Below are 21724 nucleotides of genomic sequence, written 5' to 3'. Positions count from 1 at the left end.
CAAAGGAGATGATCGTGGACTTCTGGAAACAGCAGGGGGAGTACCCCCCCTATCCACAACGACAGGACAGCAGTGGAGAAGGTGGAAAGTTTTAAGTTCCTCGGCGTACATACAGTGAGGGAAAAAAGTATTTGATCCCCTGCTGATTTTATACGTTTGCCCACTGACAAAGACATGATCAGTCTATAATTTTAATGGTAGGTTTATTTGAACAGTGAGAGACAGAATAACAAACAAAAAATCCAGAAAAACGCATGTCAAAAATGTTATAAATTGATTTGCATTTTTAATGAGGGAAATAAGTATTTGACCCCTCTGCAAAATATGACTTAGTACTTGGTGGCTAAACCCTTGTTGGCAATCACAGAGGTCAGACGTTTCTTGTAGTTGGCCACCAGGTTTGCACACATCTCAGGAAGGATTTTGTCCTATTCCTCTTTGCAGATCTTCTCCAAGTCATTAAGGTTTTGAGGCTGACGTTTGACAACTCGAACCTTCAGCTCCCTCCACAGATTTTCTATGGGATTAAGGTCTGGAGACTGGCTAGGCCACTCCAGGACCTTAATGTGCTTCTTCTTGAGCCACTCCTTTGTTGCCTTGGCCGTGTGTTTTGGGTCATTGTCATGCTGGAATACCCATCCACGACCCATTTTCAATGCCCTGGCTGAGGGAAGGAGGTTCTCACCCAAGATTTGACGGTACATGGCTCCGTCCATCGTCCCTTTGATGCGGTGAAGTTGTCCTGTCCCCTTAGCAGAAAAACAACCCCAAAGCATAATGTTTCCACCTCCATGTTTGATGGTGGGGATGGTGTTCTTGGGGTCATAGGCAGCATTCCTCCTCCTCCAAACGAGTTGAGTTGATGCTAAAGAGCTTGATTTTGGTCTCATCTGACCACAACACTTTCACCCAGTTCTCCACTGAATCATTCAGATGTTCATTGGCAAACTTCAGACGGGCCTGTATATGTGTTTCTTGTGCAGAGGGACCTTGCGGGCGCTGCAGGATTTCAGCCCTTCACAGCGTAGTGTGTTACCAATTGTTTTCTTGGTGACTGTGGTCCCAGCTGCCTTGAGATCATTGACAAATCCTCCCGTGTAGTTCTGGGCTGATTCCTCACCGTTCTCATGATCATTGTAACTCCATGAGGTGAGATCTTGCATGGAGCCCCAGGCCGAGGGAGACTGACAGTTCTTTTGTGTTTCTTCCATTTGCGAATAATCGCACCAACTGTTATCACCTTCTCACCAAGCTGCTTGGCGATGGTCTTGTAGCCCATTCCAGCCTTGTGTAGGTCTACAATCTTGTCCCTGACATCCTTGGAGAGCTCTTTGGTCTTGGCCATGGTGGAGAGTTTGGAATCTGATTGATTGATTGCTTCAGTGGACAGGTGTCTTTTATACATGTAACAAGCTGAGATTAGGAGCACTCCCTTTAAGAGTGTGCTCCTAATCTCAGCTCGTTACCTGTATAAAAGACACCTGGGAGCCAGAAATCTTTCTGATTGAGAGGGGGTCAAATACTTATTTCCCTAATTAAAATGCAAATCAATTTATAACATTTTTGAAGTGCGTTTGTCTGGATTTTGTTGTTGTTATTCTGTCTCTCTGTCACGATCGTCTGAGGAACCGGACCAATACGCAGCGCGTGGAGTGAACATGATGACTTTATTTTATAAAGCAACCACGAAAAACAACAAATGACGATAGTGAAGTCCTCTGTAACACTGACAGAAACATGGAACAAAAACCCACAATACCCACGAGAAAACACACAGTATAAATATGGCTCCCAATCAGAGATAACGAGCCGACAGCTGTCACTCGTTACCTCCGATTGGGAGTCACCTGAATAATCACGAACAATCACCACACATAGAAATGAAACAACCAGAATACCCAACATAGAAATACACCCAAACAAGGGAAAATGAACAACCCTGGCTCAATAATAACGTCCATGGAGCCAGAGTGTCACAGTACCCCCTAAAGGTGCGCACTCCGGGCGCACCAGCATACAGTCTAGGGGAGGGTCTGGGTGGGCGTCTGTCCATGGTGGCGGTTCTGGTCCAGGTCGTGGTCCCCACCCCACCTTAGTCACTATCCGCTTCCGTAGCCCCCTCCACATGACCACCCCCAACTAAACCCACCTGGATTAAGGGCGGCACCGGACTAAGGGGCAGCACCGGACTTAGAGGCAGCACCGGACTAAGGGGCAGCACCGGACTAAGGGGCAGCACCGGGCTAAGGGCAGCACCGGGCTAAGGGGCAGCACCGGGCTAAGGGGCAGCACCGGACTAAGGGGCAGCACCGGACTAAGGGGCAGCACCGGGCTAAGGGACAGTACCTGACTAGCTGGCGGATCCTGGCTGGCTGGCTCAGGCGGATCCTGGCTGGACGGCTCTGGCGGATCCTGGCTGGCGGAAGGCTCTGGCTGATCCTGTCTGGCAGAAGGCTCTGGCTGATCCTGTCTGGCGGAAGGCTCTGGCTGATCCTGTCTGGCGGAAGGCTCTGGCTGATCCTGTCTGGCGGAAGGCTCTGGCTGATCCTGTCTGGCGGAAGGCTCTGGCTGATCCTGTCTGGCGGAAGGCTCTGGCTGATCCTGTCTGGCGGAAGGCTCTGGCTGATCCTGTCTGGCGGAAGGCTCTGGCTGATCCTGTCTGGCGGAAGGCTCTGGCTGATCCTGTCTGGCGGAAGGCTCTGGCTGATCCTGTCTGGCGGAGAGCTCTAGCGGCTCCGGTCTGGCGGACGGCTCTGAAGGCTCATGGCAGACGGGCGGCTTTGCAGGCTCAGTACAGACGGGCAGTTCAGACGGCGTTGGGCAGACGGACAGTTCAGACGGCGTTGGGCAGACGGGGCAGTTCAGACGGCGTTAGGCAGACGGACAGTTCAGGCGCCCGTTGGGCCGACGGGCAGTTCAGGCGCCGTTGGGCAGACGGGCAGTTCAGACGGCGTTGGGCAGACGGACAGTTCAGGCCCCGTTGGGCAGACGGCAGACTCTGGCCGTCTGAGGCGCACCGTAGGCCTGGTGCGTGGTGCCGGAACTGGAGTTACCGGGCTGAGGACACGCATCTCAGGGCTAGTGCGGGGGAGAAGCAACAGGGCATGCTTGGCCCTGGGGACGCACCGTAGGCCTGATGCGTGGTGCCGGAACTGGAGGTACCGGGCTGAGGACACGCATCTCAGGGCTAGTGCGGGAAGCAGCAACAGGGCATGCTTGGCCCTGGGGGACGCACATAAGGCCTAGTGCGGAGAGCAGCAACAGGGCATGCTGGACCCTGGGGACGCACATAAGGCCCTAGTGCGGAGAGCAGGAACAGGCCGGGCTGGGCTGGCGACGCGCACCGTATCTCTGGTGCGAGAGGCCGGAACAGGCCGGGCCAGCTGGCGAGGCGCACCGTATCCCTGGTGCGTGGAGTAGGAACAGGCCGGGCTGGGCTGGCGACGCGCACCGTATCCCTGGTGCGTGGAGTAGGAACAGGCCGGGCTGAGCTGGCGACGCGCACCGTATCCCTGGTGCGAGTGGCCGGAACAGGCCGGGCCGGGCTGGCGAAGCGCACCCTATCCCTGGTGCGTGGAGCAGGAACAGGCCGGGCTGAGCTGGCGACGCGCACCGTATCCCTGGTGCGAGTGGCCGGAACAGGCCGGGCCGGGCTGGCGAAGCGCACCCTATCCCTGGTGCGTGGAGCAGGAACAGGCCGGGCTGGGCTGGCGACGCGCACCGCATCCCTGGTGCGAGTGGCCGGAACAGGCCGGGCCGGGCTGGCGTAGCACACCGTGGACCTGGTGCTTGGAGTAGGAACAGGCCGGTCCGTACCGGGAACACACACCACTGGCCTCAACCGAGGATCAGGAACGGGCCGGACCGGACTGGCAACACACATCAGTCTTTCACGCCGTGCCACACACTTCCCCTCCCTCTACTCGCCAATGGCTCCCGTACTCCGTTAGCCTTCTCTCCTTTTCTCCCTGTGGCAGCCTCCTGCTGCCCAGCCGCCCAAGCCATGTGCCCCCCCCAAAAAAATTTTTTGGGGTTGCCTCCCGTCCTTCCGACGATGGCCCTGCCGATGCCGTTGCTCCTCTCGCCGTCGCCTCTCCACCGTCTCGTTCCATGGTCGGCGATCCATACCATCCAGGATCTCCTCCCAAGTCCAGGACCCTTTACCGTCCAACAGTTCCTCCCATGTCCAGACCCTTTGCTCCTGGACGCGCTGCTTGGTCCTTTTATGGTGGGTTTTTCTGTCACGATCGTCTGAGGAACCGGACCAATACGCAGCGCGTGGAGTGAACATGATGACTTTATTTTATAAAGCAACCACGAAAAACAACAAATGACGATAGTGAAGTCCTCTGTAACACTGACAGAAACATGGAACAAAAACCCACAATACCCACGAGAAAACACACAGTATAAATATGGCTCCCAATCAGAGATAACGAGCCGACAGCTGTCACTCGTTACCTCCGATTGGGAGTCACCTGAATAATCACGAACAATCACCACACATAGAAATGAAACAACCAGAATACCCAACATAGAAATACACCCAAACAAGGAAAATGAACAACCCTGGCTCAATAATAAAGTCCATGGAGCCAGAGTGTCACACTCTCACTGTTCAAATAAACCTACCATTACAATTATAGACTGATCATTTCTTTGTCAGTGGGCAAATGTATAAAATCAGCATGGGATCAAATACTTTTTTTCCCTCACTGTATCACTGACAAACTGAAATGTTCCACCCACACAGACAGTGTGGTGAAGAAGGCGTAACAGCTTCTCTTCATCCCTCAAACTTTTACAGATGCACAACTGAGAGCATCCTGTCGGGCTGTATCACCGCCTGGTACGGCAACTGCATCGCCCACAACCACAGGGCTCTCCAGAGAGTGGTGCGGTCTGCACAACGCATCACCGGGGGCAAACTACCTGCTCTCCAGGACTCCTACAGAACCAATGTCACAGGAAGGCCAAAAAAGATAATCAAGGACAACTACCACCCGAGCCACTGCCTGTTCACACCGCTATCATCCAGAAGGCGAGGTCAGTACAGATGCATCAAAGCTGGGACCGAGAGACTGAAAAACAGCTTCTATCTTAAGGCCATCAGACTGTTAAACAGCCATCACTAGCACAGAGGCGCTGCTGCCTATAAACAGACTTGAAAATCACTGGCCACTTTAATAAATGGAACACTAGTCACTTTAATAATGTCACTTTAATAATGTTTACATATCTTGCATTACTCGTCTCATATGTATATACTGTTTCTATACTATCGTAATAATGTTTACATATCTTGCATTACCCATCTCATATGTATATACTGTATTCTATACTATCTATTGCATCTTAGCCTATGCCGCTCTGACAATGATATTGCTCATCCATATATTTATATATTCTTATTCCATTCCTTTACTTAGATTTGTGTGCATTAGATATTTGTTGTGGAACTGTTAGATATTACTTGCTAGATATTACTGCACTGTCGGTACTAGAAGCACAAGCATTTCGCTACACTCGCAATAACATCTGCTAACCATGTGTATGTGACCAATATATTTGATTTGATTTTGATTTGTGATTTATTTAGAACTACCACAACATTCTGCAGCGATACGCCATCTTATCTGGTTTGCACTTAGTTGGACTATAATTTGTTTTTCAACAGAACAATGACCCAACACACCTCCAGGCTGTGTAAGGGCTATTTGACTAAGAAGGAGAGTGATGGAGTGCTGCATCAGATGACCTGTCCTCCACAATCCCCCAACCTCAACCCAATTGAGATGGTTTTGGATGAGTTGGACCGCCTAGTGAAAGAAGCAGCCAACAAGTGCTCAGCATATGTGGGAACTCCTTCATGACTGTTGGAAAAGCATTCCAGGTGAAGCTGGTTGAGAGAATGCCAAGAGTGTGCAAAGCTGTCATCAAGGCAAAGGGGTGGCTACTTTGAAGAATCTAAAATCTAAAATATATTTTGATTTGTTTAACACGTTTTTGGTTATTACATGATTCCATGTGTTATTTCATAGTTTTGATGTCTTCACTATTATTCTACAACGTAGAAAATAGTACAAATAAAGAAAAACCCTTGAATGAGTAGGTGTGTCCAAACCTTTGACTGGTACTGTATGTCACTTTGTCAAGACAGCAGCAGGGCCAACAGCTTACATGAACATTAGATAGGATGCAGTATTGCTACACTTACGTTTTGCGAGTTACAATGAAACATTGTGAACCTCAGCCATTTTAAATGTAAGTTCAGACAAACCTCCGCTCATTAAAATGGATGAGTGACACCCATTTCCACACTAAGTCTTTCACTCATCCTGCTTTTCCTTTGAGCTTTCAACCCTTCAAGGCAAACACTTCGACGGCTTCCTACTGTATAATCATCACAGGCAACATTTTTCAGATACTACCAGTATACTGTATGTGTGTGTCTGTACTAAGAAGTCCTTTTATGAAGTCCCTTCAAGAAAATAGTTGTTTTTATTAGTAATAGTGGCTACTTACTGAGGTGCTGAATGATGTGGTCTATGGTGGGCTTGAAGAGGGCGTTCATGGCATCAGGGTTCATTCTCAGCATGCCCTGGGAGGACCACTTCACAAAGTCCACACTGCAGAGAGAAGAGAGGACAGATAAGCATGCCATTATTGACGCTGCTCTGATTACCAGTAGATTTGTAGGCTACTGTATAAGCACTGATACAATGCACCCTGAACCAGACGTCCTTCTTCGTCAGTAGGTGGCCTATAATGACTTTAGGACCTTTTTTTTTTTTTTTTTTTACAGTCTGAATGAATATAATAAAATCCCTGCATCTTTCACAAATGTTTACCCATTGTGCTTCTTGGTATATTATCTGTATGGAGATTGAACACATTGAGCTCTCTTTGGAATACATGTATGTCTGTAGGAAAACAATAGATACAGTGAGGGAAAAAAGTATTTGATCCCCTGCTGATTTTGTACGTTTGCCCACTGACAAAGAAATGATCAGTATATAATTTTAATGGTAGGTTTATTTGAACAGTGAGAGACAGAATAACAACAACAACAAATCCAGAAAAACGCATGTCAAAAATGTTTTAAATTGATTTGCATTTTAATGAGGGAAATAATTATTTGACCCCCTCTCAATCAGAAAGATTTCTGGCTCCCAGGTGTCTTTTATAGAGGTAACGAGCTGAGATTAGGAGCACACTCTTAAAGGGAGTGCTCCTAATCTCAGTTTGTTACCTGTATAAAAGACACCTGTCCACTGAAGCAATCAATCAATCAATCAGATTCCAAACTCTCCACCATGGCCAAGACCAAAGAGCTCTCCAAGGATGTCAGGGACAAGATTGTAGACCTACACAAGGCTGGAATGGGCTACAAGACCATCGCCAAGCAGCTTGGTGAGAAGATGACAACAGTTGGTGCGATTATTCGCAAACGGAAGAAACACAAAATAACTGTCAATCTCCCTCGGCCTGGGGCTCCATGCAAGATCTCACCTCGTGGAGTTGCAATGATCATGAGAACGGTGAGGAGTCAGCCCAGAACTACAAGGGAGGATCTTGTCAATGATCTCAAGGCAGCTGGGACCATAGTCACCAAGAAAACAATTGGTAACACACTACGCCGTGAAGGACTGAAATCCTGCAGCGCCCGCAAGGTCCCACTGCTCAAGAAAGCACATACAGTGGGGAAAAAAAGTATTTAGTCAGCCACCAATTGTGCAAGTTCTCCCACTTAAAAAGATGAGAGAGGCCTGTAATTTTCATCATAGGTACACGTCAACTATGACTGACAAATTGAGAATTTTTTTCCCAGAAAATCACATTGTAGGATTTTTAATGAATTTATTTGCAAATTATGGTGGAAAATAAGTATTTGGTCACCTACAAACAAGCAAGATTTCTGGCTCTCACAGACCTGTAACTTCTTCTTTAAGAGGCTCCTCTGTCCTCCACTCGTTACCTGTATTAATGGCACCTGTTTGAACTTGTTATCAGTATAAAAGACACCTGTCCACAACCTCAAACAGTCACACTCCAAACTCCACTATGGCCAAGACCAAAGAGCTGTCAAAGGACACCAGAATCAAAATTGTAGACCTGCACCAGGCTGGGAAGACTGAATCTGCAATAGGTAAGCAGCTTGGTTTGAAGAAATCAACTGTGGGAGCAATTATTAGGAAATGGAAGACATACAAGACCACTGATAATCTCCCTCGATCTGGGGCTCCACGCAAGATCTCACCCCGTGGGGTCAAAATGATCACAAGAACGGTGAGCAAAAATCCCAGAACCACACAGGGGGACCTAGTGAATGACCTGCAGAGAGCTGGGACCAAAGTAACAAAGCCTACCATCAGTAACACACTACGCCGGCAGGGACTCAAATCCTGCAGTGCCAGACGTGTCCCCCTGCTTAAGCCAGTACATGTCCAGGCCCGTCTGAAGTTTGCTAGAGTGCATTTGGATGATCCAGAAGAGGATTGGGAGAATGTCATATGGTCAGATGAAACCAAAATAGAACTTTTTGGTAAAAACTCAACTCGTTGTGTTTGGAGGACAAAGAATGCTGAGTTGCATCCAAAGAACACCATACCTACTGTGAAGCATGGGGGTGGAAACATCATGCTTTGGGGCTGTTTTTTCTGCAAAGGGACCAGGACGACTGATCCGTGTAAAGGAAAGAATGAATGGGGCCATGTATCGTGAGATTTTGAGTGAAAACCTCCTTCCATCAGCAAGGGCATTGAAGATGAAACGTGGCTGGGTCTTTCAGCATGACAATGATCCCAAACACACCGCCCGGGCAACGAAGGAGTGGCTTCGTAAGAAGCATTTCAAGGTCCTGGAGTGGCCTAGCCAGTCTCCAGATCTCAACCCCATAGAAAATCTTTGGAGGGAGTTGAAAGTCTTTGTTGCCCAGCGACAGCCCCAAAACATCACTGCTCTAGAGGAGATCTGCATGGAGGAATGGGCCAAAATACCAGCAACAGTGTGTGAAAACCTTGTGAAGACTTACAGAAAACGTTTGAGCTGTGTCATTGCCAACAAAGGGTATATAACAAAGTATTGAGAAACTTTTGTTATTGACCAAATACTTATTTTCAACCATAATTTGCAAATAAATTCATAAAAAATCCTACAATGTGATTTTTTTTCTCATTTTGTCTGTCATAGTTGACGTGTACCTATGATGAAAATTACAGGCCTCTCTCATCTTTTTAAGTGGGAGAACTTGCACAATTGGTGGCTGACTAAATACTTTTTTCCCCCACTGTATACAGGGCCGTCTGAAGTTTGCCAATGAACATCTGAATGATTCAGAGGAGAACTGGGTGAAAGTGTTGTGGTCAGATGAGACCGAAATCAAGCTCTTTGGCATCAACTCAACTCCCCGTGTTTGGAAGAGGAGGAATGCTGCCTATGACCCCAAGAACACCATCCCCACCGTCAAACATGGAGGTAGAAACATTATGCTTTGGGGGTGTTTTTCTGCTAAGGGGACAGGACAACTTCACCACATGTACCGTCAAATCTTGGGTGAGAACCTCCTTCCCTCAGCCAGGGCATTGAAAATGGGTCGTGGATATGTATTCCAGCATGACAATGACCCAAAACACATGGCCAAGGCAACAAAGGAGTGGCTCAAGAAGAAGCACATTAAGGTCCTGGAGTGGCCTAGCCAGTCTCCAGACCTTAATCCCATAGAAAATCTGTGGAGGGAGCTGAAGGTTTGAGTAGCCAAACGTCAGCCTCGAAACCTTAATGACTTGGAGAAGATCTGCAAAGAGGAGTGGAACAAAATCCCTCCTGAGATGTGTGCAAACCTGATGGCCAACTACAAGAAACGTCTGACCTCTGTGATTGCCAACAAGGGTTTTGCCACCAAGTACTAAGTCATGTTTTGCAGAGGGGTCAAATACTTATTTCCCTCATTAAAATGCAAATCAATTTATAACATTTTTTGACATGCGTTATTCTTTCTCTCACTGTTCAAATAAACCTACCATTAAAATTATAGACTGATCATGTCTTTGTCAGTGGGCAACCGTACAAAATCAGCAGGGGATCAAATCCTTTTTTCCATCACTGTACGTGGTGTCTGTCTCCATGCATTAGCTCTCATGAGACCACTGTTCTTCTACATGTACTGTATACTCATCCCCCTCACTGTGTTCTTATTGTAGCAGATCTTATAGGAGTGTATAGAATCCGTCTGGTATCTTTCGAGAATTATCCTAGATGTGTGTGTGTGTGTGCTTGCCAGTGACCTCTCTCTTTTACACAAAGGCTTTTGCAACACAGTGAGACATCCTACATGATTTACAGTTATGACTATGAGACAGAGGACCCGCAGGACCGCTGGAGGTTCATGTTTCTGGCATCTGAATGTCTTTAAGGGTCCCATGTGTTTAATACAGGATGAAAATCTATACTAATGCAAGACAGTACTGTTAACGGCCAGACTACATGATGGTATCAAAGTGAGACAGGTTCTTTATAAATGCAAGGTTTATTTTTAGTTATTCAGTCATCTTTAGTGAATTCAAGAGCACAATACTGATCCAAACATTCATTAGTGTAACACTACTACTGTACATACTACTGTGTGTAGGCAGGAAGGAAGCATTTCAGACTTGTGTCTTATACAAGGTCATTTGAACTGAATGAACCTGAGTGGGAATACTTAGTCAGCTAATGACACTAGTCTACTGTATTGTACAACAGACGCATCTCTTAATGAGCTGACTAAGGTGGTGGAGGGGGAAAAGTGGTGAATTCTGAATTCCCTTGTTGGCTTACTGGGCATACTAATAGGAGTGACAGTGCACATCAATGAATGGATTTATTGCCCTTGTCCATTTCCGTCATTAGAAAACGAGAGAGGTGAAACTTCCATTCATTGTGACACAGCTTTGCATTTCTGTCAGAGCAGGAAGACATGTACAATAGAAGATTAAAACGAACAGACTGTATAATGGATAATCATTGCCAGTGCCTGGACAACTGATTGATTGATAGAAGTAATCTTCATTGTATAGACTATGTATTGCACTTTTTTCTATGCATTTTACTGTATCGTATTGCATTATGTGTTTTGGTACTATGTCCTGTTTTTAAACACATGTACCCAAATGAATTTCCACTGGTGGGATAATAAAATGTATCTAATCTAATTTATAACACAGTTTTACAAACAAATCGATAATAATGGTCATACAGTGCTATGAAAAAGTATTTCATGGTTCCTTCTATTAAGGCAAAGCATCTCCAAACCATCACACCACCACCACAATGCTTGACCTTTGGTATGATGTTCTTACTGTGGAATGCAGTGTTTGGTTTTCGCCAGGCAAAAAGTTGACTCAAGTTTGCCAAAAAGCACCTGGATGATCATCAAGACTCTTGGAAGAACGTTCTATGGACAGATGATTCAAAAGTATAACTTTTTGGACGACATGGTTCCAGTAATGCCTGGCGGAAACCAAACTCTGCATTCCACAGTAAGAACATCATACCAAAGGTCAAGCATGGTGGTGGTGGTGTGATGGTTTGGGGATGCTTTGCTGCCTCAGGACCTGGACGACTTGCCTTAATAGAAGGAACCATGAATTCTGCTCTGTATCAGAGAATTCTACAGGAGAATGTCAGACCATCCGTCTGTGAGCTGAAGCTGAAGCGCAGCTGGGTCATGCAGCAAGACAATGATCCAAAACACACAATCAAGTCTATATGAAAATAATAAGTAATCGGGTAATCACTCAATAGAGAGTTGAGTGAGCTCTAGATTTTCAGTGTATTCTGTATCCTGTACCAATCCTCTAACCCTCCTCTGCAATCACACACACACACTCACTTGCTCTTGCGCAGGGCGTGCTCCACACTGTGACCTCTGAACTTCTTGTAGTAGTCGATGAAGGAGAAGGGCAGGTTGATATTCAGGGGGTTGGTCCTGTCCGGGGCCGCGGCCCGTTTCCGGGATTCAAACGCAATCATCAGATCCACCCAGGCAGCTGGCCGCTTGATCTTAAACTGATCGATGAAGTCGGGCCCGAAGATCTTACACAGGAGCTTCTCAAACTCATAGTCAATACCGATGGAGCCATAAGGACCGCCTGAGGAAGCGAAAATGAGGGTCAATAACAGCTCAAATGACTCGAGTCTTAGAGTCCACAGAACAGATGGGATGCATGGACCCTGATTAAGCCTACTGTTAAACTTCTCCTTTTAAAGTGTTTTTTTTAGTCTAGGAGTCCATGTTTAGCACATGGGTATGCGTGAACTTTACTCCTCAGTTTGAAGTTTCCCCACTTGAGCCAGCGATCAGCTAGCTTTTCGTGTGGCGCAGACTGGTGAGACACTTCAGGACGGAGGTCGCGTGTGCTAGCTAGGCAGAGGTCCCGAGTTCGCGTCAGGAATGGGCCGAATTAGGAGGAAATGGTACTCGCTAAGCAAGCAGTGTGACGTCCTTTACACATGCATCCACCCCAGAATGTGATAGAACAGCCAGAAGAATGTGATTGTTTTTGTATCGAGGATACTGCCTAGATCCATCTCAGTGTAACATGCATTCAGTGAGAGCTGCTATATGAGCATTGAGCATTCTCTTTACCTGAGGCCTTATAGAGCTCCTTGAGATGTCCCTCAGGGAGCCGTATCTGATGGACTGTGAGGTCAACCGTTCCGCCACCACAGTCAACCACTACATAGCGGTCACCTGGGGACACGGAGAGAGAGAAACGTAATTGGAGGAGAAGTAGCAGAAGACTATAGTGGTAGCCAATAACGCCTCTGAAGCATGACTTGTGACAATTTCCTTTAAAAGCTGCTTCTGTTTTTGGGACACACTCAGTGGATGTTCAGCATGAGTAGTCATGACGCCATCTTGCCTAAAACCCAAAATGAGTACTGGCGAACTAGATACAGTGTAGCTACTATAACACTGTGGCATGGAAGAGGGAGATAGAGGATAAGACAATTGCTATACTGGATTTCAGTCTTTTTATACAGTAGATAACCTACTATCACCATGCCCACACTGTCACAGTGGTCAGTAATCACCATGTGATCATGTAATCAACCATACGATCACTGACATGTCAACATCCAGCCAAACCTACAGGAAGCATTTGATTAGTAGAGAAATGTCATCGACTAGACTGTAAAAGCATGAGGTTATTAGCAAACACTAGAAAGATATTAAGTAGAGTAGATCCTCCCACTCAATAAGCATGATGTTGTTGTTTTTCAGGGCAGCGAATAACCAGCACGATGCATGATCAGCAGCATAAGAAACAGCAGGAGCAAATACTGTAGAGCGAGGGAGGGAGAGAGAGAGAAACAGAAGCGTAAAAGAGAGAAAGAGACTCTACCTTCTTCCAGTTCCGACCAAAGCTCCCCTATGACATTTTCCACCAAAAAGGTGCGGCTCTGCCGTTTGCTCCGGACATGCTCCTTGGCTGGTTATTGACAGAGAGAGAATGACTGAGTGTGAGAAGGGTGGAAGCGCTTTGGTGAAGCTGTGTGGGTCATACAATGTAAGTCAAGCGACAGGATGATAGGACTATATGATGTCTAGGATGGATGTGTGAAGTCAGTGGCAGAACTCCAGAACTGTCCATATAGCCTAACTGCAGGTACCCATCCCAGAAACTGTGTTGACTTGCAGGAATTAGGAAATCCATTGTGAGACTATCTGGATCTAGTGTTTCCGTTTCAGTTTTTTATATTCAAACTGTATTTTTATTAGCATATACAGTGGGGGAAAAAAGTATTTAGTCAGCCACCAATTGTGCAAGTTCTCCCACTTAAAAAGATGAGAGAGGCCTGTAATTTTCATCATAGGTACAGGTCAACTATGACAGACAAATTGAGAAACAAAATTGTAGACCTGCACCAGGCTGGGAAGACTGAATCTGCAATAGGTAAGCAGCTTGGTTTGAAGAAATCAACTGTGGGAGCAATTATTAGGAAATGGAAGACATACAAGACCACTGATAATCTCCCTCGATCTGGGGCTCCACACAAGATCGCACCCCGTGGGGTCAAAATGATCACAAGAACGGTGAGCAAAAATCCCAGAACCACACGGGGGGACCTAGTGAATGACCTGCAGAGAGCTGGGACCAAAGTAACAAAGCCTACCATCAGTAACACACTACGCCGCCAGGGACTCAAATCCTGCAGTGCCAGACGTGTCCCCCTGCTTAAGCCAGTACATGTCCAGGCCCGTCTGAAGTTTTCTAGAGTGCATTTGGATGATCCAGAAGAGGATTGGGAGAATATCATATGGTCAGATGAAACCAAAATAGAACTTTTTGGTAAAAACTCAACTCGTCGTGTTTGGAGGACAAAGAATGCTGAGTTGCATCCAAAGAACACCATACCTACTGTGAAGCATGGGGGTGGAAACATCATGCTTTGGGGCTGTTTTCTCTGCAAAGGGACCAGGACGACTGATCCGTGTAAAGGAAAGAATGAATGGGGCCATGTATCGTGAGATTTTGAGTGAAAACCTCCTTCCATCAGCAAGGGCATTGAAGATGAAACGTGGCTGGGTCTTTCAGCATGACAATGATCCCAAACACACCGCCTGGGCAACGAAGGAGTGGCTTCGTAAGAAGCATTTCAAGGTCCTGGAGTGGCCTAGCCAGTCTCCAGATCTCAACCCCATAGAAAATCTTTGGAGGGAGTTGAAAGTCCGTGTTGCCCAGCGACAGCCCCAAAACATCACTGCTCTAGAGGAGATCTGCATGGAGGAATGGGCCAAAATACCAGCAACAGTGTGTGAAAACCTTGTGAAGACTTACAGAAAACGTTTGACCTGTGTCATTGCCAACAAAGGGTATATAACAAAGTATTGAGAGACTTTTGTTATTGACCAAATACTTATTTTCCACCATAATTTGCAAATAGATTCATAAAAAATCCTACAATGTGATTTTCTGGATTTCTTTTCTCATTTTGTCTGTCATAGTTGACGTGTACCTATGATGAAAATTACAGGCCTCTCTCATCTTTTTAAGTGGGAGACTTGCACAATTGGTGGCTGACTAAATACTTTTTTTCCCCACTGTACACTACCGGTCAAAAGTTTTAGAACACCTACTCATTCAAGGGTTTTTCTTATTTTTTTTACTATTTTCTACATTGTAGAATAATAGTGAAGACATCAAAACTATGCAGTAACGAAAGAAGTGTTAAACAAATCAAAATATATTTTATATTTGAGATTCTTCAAATAGCCACCCTTTGCCTTGATGACAGCTTTGCACACTCTTGGAATTCTCCCAACCAGCTTCATGAGGTAGTCACCTGGAATGCATTTCAATTAACAGGTGTGCCTTGTTAAAAGTTAATTTGTGGAATTTCTTTCCTTCTTAATGTGTTTGTGAGAAGATAGGGGGGGTATACAGAAGATAGCCCTATTTGGTAAAAGACAAAGTCCATATTATGGCAAGAACAGCTCAAATAAGCAAAGAGAAACGACAGTCCATCATTACTTTAAGACATGAAGGTCAGTGAATACGGAACATTTCAAGAACTTTGAAAGTTTCTTCAAGTGCAGTCGCAAAAACCATCAAGCACTATGATGAAACTGGCTCTCATGAGGACTGCCACAGGAATGGAAGACCCAGAGTTACCTCTGCTGCAGAGGATACGTTCATTAGAGTTACCAGCCTCAGAAATTGCAGCCCAAATAAATTCTTCACAGAGTTCAAGTAACAGACACATCTCAACATCAACTGTTCAGGGGAGACTGCGTGAATCAGGCCTTCATTTACATTTACATTTTAGTCGTTTAGCAGACGCTCTTATCCAGAGCGACTTACAGTTAGTGAGTGCATACATAAAAAAAAAAATCATACTGGCCCCCCGTGGGAATCGAACCCACAACCCTGGTGTTGCAAACGCCATGCTCTACCAACTGAGCTACATCCCTGCCGGCCATTCCCTCCCCTACCCTGGACGAATTGTGCGCCGCCCCATGGGTCTCCCGGTCGCGGCCGGCTACGACAGAGCCTGGATTCGAACCAGGATCTCTAGTGGCACAGCTAGCACTGCGATACAGTGCCTTAGACCACTGCGCCACTCAGGAGGTCGACTTCATGGTCGAATTGCTGCAAAGAAACCACTACTAAAGGACACCAATAAGAAGAAGAGACTTGCTTGGGCCAAGAAACACGAACAATGGACATTAGACCTGTGTAAATGTGTCCTTTGGTCTGGAGTCCAACCGTCGTGTCTTTGTGAGACGCGGTGTGGGTGAACGGATGATCTCCGCATGTGTATTTCCCACCATAAAGCATGGAGGAGGTGTTATGGTGTGGGGGTGCTTTGCTGGTGACACGGCCTGTGATTTATTTAGGCACTTAACCAGCATGGCTACCACAGCATTCTACAGTGATACGCCATCCCATCTGGTTTGGGCTTAGTGGGACTATCATTTGTTTTTCAACAGGACAATGACCCAACACACCTCCAGGCGGTGTAAGGGCTATTTTACCAAGAAGGAGAGTGATGGAGTGCTGCATCAGATGACTTGGCCTCCACAATCCCCCGACCTCAACCAAATTGAGATGGTTTGGAATGAGTCGGACCGCAGAGTGAAGGAAAAGCAGCCAACAAGTGCTCAGCATATGTGGGAACTCCTTCAAGACTGTTAGAAAAGCATTTCAGGGTAGCTATTTGAAGAATCTCAAATATAAAATATATTTTGATATGTTTAAAAAGTTTTTGGTTAGTACATGATTCCATATGTGTTATTTCATAGTTTTGATGTCTTCACTATTATTCTACAATGTAGAAAATAGTAAAAATAAAGAAAAACCCTTGAATGAGTAGGTGCAGCAGGTAGCTTAGTGGTTAAGAGCGTTGTGCCAGTAACCGAAAGGTCGCTGGTTCTAATCCCCGAGCCGACTAGGTGAAAAATCTGTCGATGTGCCCTTGAGCAAGGCACTTAACCCTAATTGCTCATGCTCTGGATCAGAGCATCTGCTAAAATGTAAAATCTAGGTGTTCTAAAACTTTTGACCGGTAGTGTATGCTGATGAAATGTTCTTCCTATGGGGAAAAAAATTTGTTAGCTGCAAAGGGATGAGAGAACACTGGCCAAGGAAATGACATTCTACTCTAAATGTTCAGAACTGTAGAATGCACTTATGATCAGTACTTACAGGCTAATGATGACATTAATTGCATATGGACCTTGTAATCACTGGTTGAAAACAGGACAATAGTAGTAGTAGCATGACCACATCAACCAAGATGTCAGAAGGACATTTCCTCCAACAGAGTGGAAACAATACGAAGGGGAAGGAGGACTTTCCTACTCCCATTAGTCCTCAGGAGGGTGTGATAGTGGGGTCTATCTATGTCACCATTACCTCTTCCGTCAACATGTCAAAACACAATGAAGAAATAACCTTCCAGGAATGCTGTGAGAACGTTATGAGTTAGCTATGGTGGAAGCTGCTCGAGTAGAGGATCGGCCATTATGGGAAAGTTAATGTAAGTAGGAAACAGCAGCAGCTGGACAGAGAGTACACTTTCCCTTCCCGTAGGTTTCCCTTCCAACATAAAAACACCTCGGTTGGAAAAGAGTTGTAACATCCTGTTGGAAACACCATCATTAGGGAGGGGACATTGACTTTTTGTCCAACCTCTGACCTCTGCATTGCTACTGAAGGCAAGGCACACACAATCTGACCATTTATCGCAGAGTTTATTTCAAACCAACTAAATATTTCATAATTACTATGGAAAGACTGATGATAGAGTAGAAGATATTTCCATTGGATGGTGCTACATCGTCCTCGCCGGTTCTAAAATCCAGTATTTAGACTTGGGATACTTTGAGCACCATTTTCGAAAACAAACTCGGCATTTTACAGGAATGTAAAGATATAGGATAAATACAAACTCTGCAAGTCTTACAGTATGTGCTCATAATCATAGCTTTAGGCCCAGACCTAAACTGACCAGACGCAGACTAAAGCAGGTCATTAGAGAGTTTATAAAAGAAAAACATAGGAACACATCTGCTCCAAAGAGACACCAATAGCCTTCCGCTCTATAACAGCATGAGATTAGCATTGTAAACCATGATGGAGGCAATGAACATTGCATCAAATCAATTAACTTCATCCAAGAACCGTAAGGTAACAAGTGTCTAGTTACAGAGCAAATACTGTTCTCATATTGTTGCAGTGAGTATTCAGCATCAACAATACTAATGAATACAGTACAGTATATCATCTCTCATCTCAGTTCTTATGTGTGGGCGAATCATATCGAATTCAAACTAAAGCTACAGTACTACTATATAACCATAACAAATGAATCACATTCAGCTAATTATCGGTTTGACATAAAATACTTGGCATTCAAGGAATGGAGCCTATCGTTTTAAATTGACGCATTGGATAAATGGCAGCCTCTCACCAAGGTCACAGACACCTGGGAGAATGGATTCAATCCATGTTCCATGGGCTCCCAGCTCCTATTACATAGGTCTTCTTTGAACACTATTACTATTCACAAGCCTCAGTGAATATGTCGATGACACAATGCTTCAATTGAACCAACACTATAGGTGAAATACACAGTCCCCTGCTGTCAAAGATCAACAATCTCTATAAATGACTTTTGAAAGACGTTGATACACTCTCTAAAAGAGAAAATGGAAATAAATGACACATTATTACCATCTGTCTTTCTTTGATAGAACTCGGGATGGAGAATATTATGGAGGAAACATTGCTTTGAGGGACATAAAATAGCCTTCAGCTTCTGTATAGAAGTTCAACCTCCTTAATTCGCATAAGGTGAGCTGTTAAACTAAAATAAATGGGAGATGAATCATTTCCATTCATGCAAGTGAATGTTTCTGTGAGTGTCGTTTTGTCCTATCCCTAGTCAACAGCATAGAGAGATAGGACTGAAGGGCACTAAGCTTCTCAATCTCTGGTTTAGATGATCTATGGAGAACCAAAACTCTTTCCCGAAACAAAAGATTGATGATTTAATAATGTTTACATATCTTGCACTACTCATCTCATATGTATATACTGTATTCTATAATATTCTACTGTATCTAAGTCCATGCCACTCTGTCATTGCTTGTCCATATATGTATATATTCTTAAATTCCATTCCTTATTTAGATTTGTGTGTATTGGGTATTTGTTGTGAAATTGTTAGATATTACTTGTTAGATACTACTGCACTGTCGGAGCAAGAATTACAAGCAATTCGCTACACCCGCAATAACATCTGCTTAACACGTGTATGTGCCAAATAAAATTTGATTTGACTTGATGAGTGAGAGAGAGGAAAGGCTTGAGGGAGTTTATGGTCATTTGCGATTGGTGATTCACATGCTGTCAAATATGAGATTGGATTTCATTGGATAATATGGACCAGTTCTAATGTGGCATTATTTAGTATTTGAATGACCTTTTGTACATTCAGATATCAGTACAGTTCCCATGCTACATCCTGAATACAAAAAGTTATAGGCCAATTTTCCCATTGTATTCAAGGGCTCGTGAACATTTTAGGAAAAAGAAACAAAAGCAAATAGACATGGAGTGTGATGATTTGTATTTGTCCATGCATTTTTTGTGTCTGAATATGAAAATAAAAGTTATGTTAGGGTTGAGGATATTGTCCCATACACATTATCCGTTGAGAGGAAATGTATGTTTAAGATTAATTGAAGGCACTGGTTGTTTGACTATTAGCAGCATTTTACATAAACGTACAATATCACTATAACAAACCTACAATATCACTGCAGAAATCTGTGACCTGACTTGAGCGGGAAGACGGTTTTCCCCGGCCACCACTACCTCACCATCGTGAAAAAGTTATCCAGAATGATTCTACAGACAAAAACACAGATTTTACACTTTTTGGAATGATAAGCCTCCCGAGTGGCGCAGTGCCACTAGAGATCCTGGTTCCAATCCAGGCTCTGTCATGGCCGGCCGTGACCGGGAGACCCATGGGGCGGCGCACAATTGGCCCAGCGTCGTCCAGGGTAGGGGAGGGAATGGCCGGCATGGATGTAGCTCAGTTGGTAGAGCATGGCGTTTGCAACGCCTGGGTTGTGGGTTCGATTTCCACGGAGGGTATGAAAAAAATAAAAAAATAAATAAAAAAAATAATGTGTGCACTCACTAAATGTAAGTCGCTCTAGATAAGAGCGTCTGTTAAATGACCCCCCCAAAAAAAAAATATATATATATAAGCATGCTTGTCGTCCAATAACCAATCTATAGTCCAAGATTAGTTTGAGAGGCACATACTGTATGAAATCGCCACATGGGGGATGCAAAATGTTACCATGGTATATTATTGTGATGTTCAATGTGATGCTCATATTCTGATTGGCCTGTGGGGTGACTGGGGTGGGATTTACCCTGGGTCATCCCTGCCCCCACATTCTCAGTGGGGCTGAAACCATTCTGGTTGGTCTTGGTGCCAATGTCAATCATCTGGTGGAGGCGGAGCTTGCGGCAGTAGATGGAGGCTGCCTCGGGCTCAAGGGCAATGATCAGCTGCTCTGGGTTGTCACGGGGAACCAGACCAGCCTAGAGGATGGCAGAGCACAGACAGGAAATACAGGACATCAGCTTTTTCCTTAACAGGTCTCAAAAAGATGACCCCAATAAATCCAGCATTGTGAATAACTGTCTTGTAAGTTACTATGAACATCCCTCATTGGTAAGTATTCAGGGTATGCTAAGGATTCAAGATACCTCAAAATAGAAAGCAAGACAATAAGGCTGTCAGTATCAAACTATTTGCTGAATTAATTTTGTAACATCAAAGTTACAACATCTACATACCCTTATACGGTAATACAATACTGTGTAAATACCATATACAGCTGAAAAGGAACAATTTAACACGACCATCATTAATCTAAAACAGAATCTAGTTCACTACTAAATGATAAATAGCTTTTGGAAAAATATTGGCCTCATGGGCAGGCCACAGATTTGAATAAGGGATAAATCATGCAATCCTAACATAAAAGGAATTCCCAAAAGCTATTACATTTCTTGAAACAATGCCTTAACTTGAAGACCTATCAATCAACACATGCTGTGCTGGCTGGTTTGTGTTTCTGTCCACAATATACACAGAAAAAGACAGGCAAAGTATAAAAGCTGAACATTGCATCACATTCCTCTGCTCTGTGAGATCTGCATGTTGCGGTGAAGGAGTCGAGGAGAGTGAAGAGGAAAGGAGGAGAGGGAGACGTGGGTTAGGTAGGGGTGTCCCGTTTCTCCCAGTACCAGTAATAAATGATCCAGCCAGAGGATGCTGAGTCACTGCAGATGCGCAGTCTAAAGAGCCTCTCTCCTCTCCGTCTCTCCTCTCCCTCTATGTCTCTCCTCTCCCTCTATATCTCACGCTCTCTCACTCTGTCTTAACCTCTCCTCCATCTCTCCTTCCCTGTCTCCTTCTATTTCTCTCTCCCCTCTCTCCTCCTTCTCTCTCTCCAGCCCATCCTCTTTGTTCACTGCAGAGGGGAGGGTGGTGTCACTATCCGGCGGCCGCAGCCTCAGACAGACTGCCACACCCATGAGACCCTCTCTCACACATACTAATGTACTGTACCTCCACCCCTCCCCCCTCACACATCCATTCCTCCAGCCCTCCCTCCTCACACACCCACTCCACCACCCCTCCCTCC

The 21724-nt window shown here is 45.1% G+C and overlaps 1 protein-coding gene across 2 annotated transcripts in view; it reads right to left on the bottom strand.

Moving 5' to 3' along the window:
- hspa12a (heat shock protein 12A) overlaps nt 1-21724 on the bottom strand; it is a 64019-nt gene that overhangs the window by 13079 nt on the left and 29216 nt on the right. Inside the window, exons 7-11 of one of the 2 annotated variants that reach the window (XM_041881582.2) lie at nt 20441-20612; nt 13389-13475; nt 12629-12733; nt 11873-12131; nt 6526-6629 (exon numbers count right to left, since the gene is read on the bottom strand). In XM_041881582.2, the coding sequence (XP_041737516.1) occupies nt 6526-6629; nt 11873-12131; nt 12629-12733; nt 13389-13475; nt 20441-20612 (727 nt within the window). The remainder of the gene's footprint in view (nt 1-6525; nt 6630-11872; nt 12132-12628; nt 12734-13388; nt 13476-20440; nt 20613-21724) is intronic. The other variant, XM_041881590.2, reaches the window with a different exon arrangement.

The sequence above is a fragment of the Coregonus clupeaformis genome, chromosome 1 (genome assembly GCF_020615455.1).
Source record: "Coregonus clupeaformis isolate EN_2021a chromosome 1, ASM2061545v1, whole genome shotgun sequence".
In the NCBI taxonomy this organism is placed as follows: domain Eukaryota; kingdom Metazoa; phylum Chordata; class Actinopteri; order Salmoniformes; family Salmonidae; genus Coregonus; species Coregonus clupeaformis.
This window is presented reverse-complemented; position numbering and strand designations above follow the sequence as displayed.